The sequence below is a fragment of the Octopus bimaculoides genome, chromosome 7 (genome assembly GCF_001194135.2).
Source record: "Octopus bimaculoides isolate UCB-OBI-ISO-001 chromosome 7, ASM119413v2, whole genome shotgun sequence".
Lineage (NCBI taxonomy): Eukaryota > Metazoa > Mollusca > Cephalopoda > Octopoda > Octopodidae > Octopus > Octopus bimaculoides.
Window position 1 is genome coordinate 42750262 of NC_068987.1, and position 3373 is coordinate 42753634.

Genomic DNA, 3373 nt, shown 5'->3' on the forward strand with positions numbered 1-3373 from the left:
TATATATATATATATATATATATATATATATATATATATCAAGAGAGAGGGGGAGGGTGGTGAACTTCCATTATATATAATCAATGTGAAGAGTAATTTTGTTTTGGGTTTTTTTACTTTTTGAATATTGTTTTAGTTAATTTTATTTTAAGCTTATATTTTTCTTTCGAAAATCAATATTCATTTCATCATTTTGTATAAGCATCAAGAAATCTGATAAAGTTAAATCTTAATTATTGTATGTACACCTGATACTATGGTAACACTCTAGTTTATTAATAATAAAACTGAAAATAGAACATGACAAATTGAAAAATATTTTAAATTGAAGTTGATTGATAAACTATAATTTTTTTTTATTGAATTACAAATTTAATCAATATTTTAATTTTGCTTTTTCTCATTCTGTTTAAAATTTTTTTCTGATTAGTTTCAAATTAAACTATAGAATTATAATTGGTAACTCTGGCCTGAACTAAAAGTTTGTTTAGATTACTCTGAGTAAAACTATATTCTTCATGCTAAAATTCAGTTGCAGATATTTTTATTATCTGAGATTTAGTTGGAAATACACACTGTCTATTTGTATATGATTTACTCTGAAATCTCAAACCTTTTGTGCTTGATTGATTTACAAGGGGGTCTGATGAGGAACATACCTTTCATACTTGTGCATCTCAATAAAGATCTGAACTTTTTGTCATTTTCCTATTGTTGGCATCTTTTACTGTGAATGCCTGTATTGCTTTTAGAAACACTTTCTTATAGTGTTATGATCTCTTTTATCTGTAAAATCATGTACTGTCAATATGAATGTCTTCTAGTAAATGCTATAGAGTTAAGGTAAACACTTGGCAAGCGTAATCTTCAGCAGATTTTGATTGCTAATTTTAATCATTTCATTTTACTTACATTAATGATGCTCTTGGGAAATCTAAGTCCTTCTTGTGTCTATAAGACAAACTAATATTATGGATAAACTAATATTATTGTCTGCTCTATTCTTATAGAACAGATTACTACCTGCTCTATAGGACAAGCTAATATTACTACTTATTCTATAGGACAAACTAATATTACAGTCTGCTCTATAGGACAAATTAATATTACTGTCTATTCTATAGGACAAACTAATGTTACTGCCTGCTCTATTTATGTATATGTATTTTCATTTCTAAGAAATATTCTCTGTTTTAATTAGTAACCTTTAATGTCTTTGCTTCACCCTGTTTTCTATTTCAGTTATTGTCATCCGAAACAGTGAATTACTCTGTGGTGCGATGGACAAAGCCACTCTTGGCTCAGGCTCCAAAAACAATATTTTTTACGTGATATTGCGAGACTATGGAGAGTTACATGCATCCATCACTTTGTCCAGACTTGCTAGACTCTGTCCAGCTTTCTTGTGTGTGTATTAATTCTTTACTCATCTCATTTATATATTAAAAATGTATTTATGTATTTAATTATATATATAAAATATATATATATAGATAAAATACATTGATATTAGGTTAGAAAGAAAATTCTGTTCCATTTCATGACAAAAAACAAACATGTTACTTTGGTCTTAATTGATATATTTAATCAAAATGATATTTCCTCTCATTATTGATAACATAATCCCATCTATTTGGTCTCTTGTTATTTCCCCTTATAAGGCTCAGCATCTTGAAATCAGTCTTCACTACTTTGTCTCTTGTTTTTCTAGATTTCCCTCTTCTGCAAATTCCATCCAATTTAAGCACTCAGCACTTCTTTAAGTAGTTGTTCTCTTTCATATGCATCACGTGACCAAAACAGCACAGTCTTCTTTCTTATTTACTACATCTGATGCCTCTTTTGCCTAATTTTTCTCCCTGTACATTAGCACTTTGTTGTACATGCATACTGATATTGCACATCCAGCAGAGCATACTAGCTTCATTGCTCTCTAGTCTTTGCATGCCCCCTGCATTCAGTGCTCCCTTTTACTTGGAGAGACCTTTTGTTACAAACAGAAGTAATGGCTCTCTGAAATTTCTTCAATGTATTCTTATTCTAGCTACTATATTTTCAGAGCATTTCCTCCGCTGCTAATTTAGTCACCTAGGTAACAGAAACTTTCTGCTACCTCTAGGGCATACAAAAAAGTCTATTTTCTGTGTGTCCTTAATGTTCATTGTTACCATACTTCTTTCACATACAAACACTATTTTCTCTGTTAGCCTTTGATTCCACTGCACTTTTTGTGTGTCCATAGGTTGCCCTGGGTACACCATATGGATGGAAGGTAGGGGAGAGTAGATGATGACTAAGACTAGGAAGAATACAAGGTGAACATAATGAATGGTGGAGAAGTGAATACTGATACATATGATCTTTCTTTCACTTACAAACACAGTTATCATGCAGATATATACATTTACTGTGCATAAGCATGCACATGCACACACACAGAGATCTAGTATATAAATGGGGAACATACATTTATCTCACCCACACACACACACACACACACACACACACACACACAGAGGATTGTAACAATGAAATTGAAACATTTAACTTTTTATCCTTTTTTGGCTAAAAAAAGCTGTTAAATTTATTCTAAAAATTAATTTGACTTTTTCTATTTTTGCAGCTAATCGTGGTTTTTCTATTGGAATTGGTGATGTCACTCCTGGTCAAGGGTTAATTAATGCCAAAAATCAGCTATTACATAATGGGTCAGTATCTATCTATCTATCTAGAGAGAGAGAGAGAGAAAGAGAGAGAGAGAGAGAGAGAGAGAGAGAGAAAGGTTACCAAGCTAATGGAATCACCACTTTTTTCAGTTATTTTTTCTATTGGTAATATTATAAATTCAAAACTGTTCAGTTTGTATATATGTATTTATATGCATAATGAATGCCTTGTTTTTCATGATAAAACCTTTTTTGTACATGTATATATTTAAATAAGTTAAAATGTGTGACCAGTCTGATTTCCAAAGAGGACAAACTGTTGGAGCATGGTTGGCTGGAGCTCTAAAACTGCTGAATTGTGAATATTTCAAGAGACATAATCTCTAAAATCATGTTGCTATTCCAAAACTAAGATAAAACCAGCTGTGGCAATCATAATTCTGGACAGAGGGCAAAGCTCACAGAGACGGGCTGCAGCGTAGCGAAACATATTGTCGAAAAGCCTTTGAACTATGGCTGCAAAAGTGACAGAAAAGCTAAACCATCACTTTGCTAACCTTCTGTCAACCAAACCTGTTCATCAGGATCTCCATAAAGCTGGATTCCATGGGAGAGCTGCAATTGTTAAACCTCTCCTGTCATCAATAAGGAGTGTTCAGAGGCTCAAGGGAACTATGTCATCTTGTCTAATGAATCTTCATTTACCC

General features: G+C 32.1%; 1 protein-coding gene across 2 annotated transcripts in view; it reads left to right on the forward strand.

Annotated features, from left to right (window-relative positions):
• LOC106870739 (DNA-directed RNA polymerase III subunit RPC1) overlaps nucleotides 1–3373 on the forward strand; it is a 212730-nt gene that overhangs the window by 123913 nt on the left and 85444 nt on the right. For both annotated transcript variants that reach the window (XM_052969556.1, XM_052969557.1), the window contains 2 exons: nucleotides 1243–1407; nucleotides 2624–2708. In XM_052969556.1, coding sequence (XP_052825516.1) covers nucleotides 1243–1407; nucleotides 2624–2708 — 250 coding nt within the window. The remainder of the gene's footprint in view (nucleotides 1–1242; nucleotides 1408–2623; nucleotides 2709–3373) is intronic.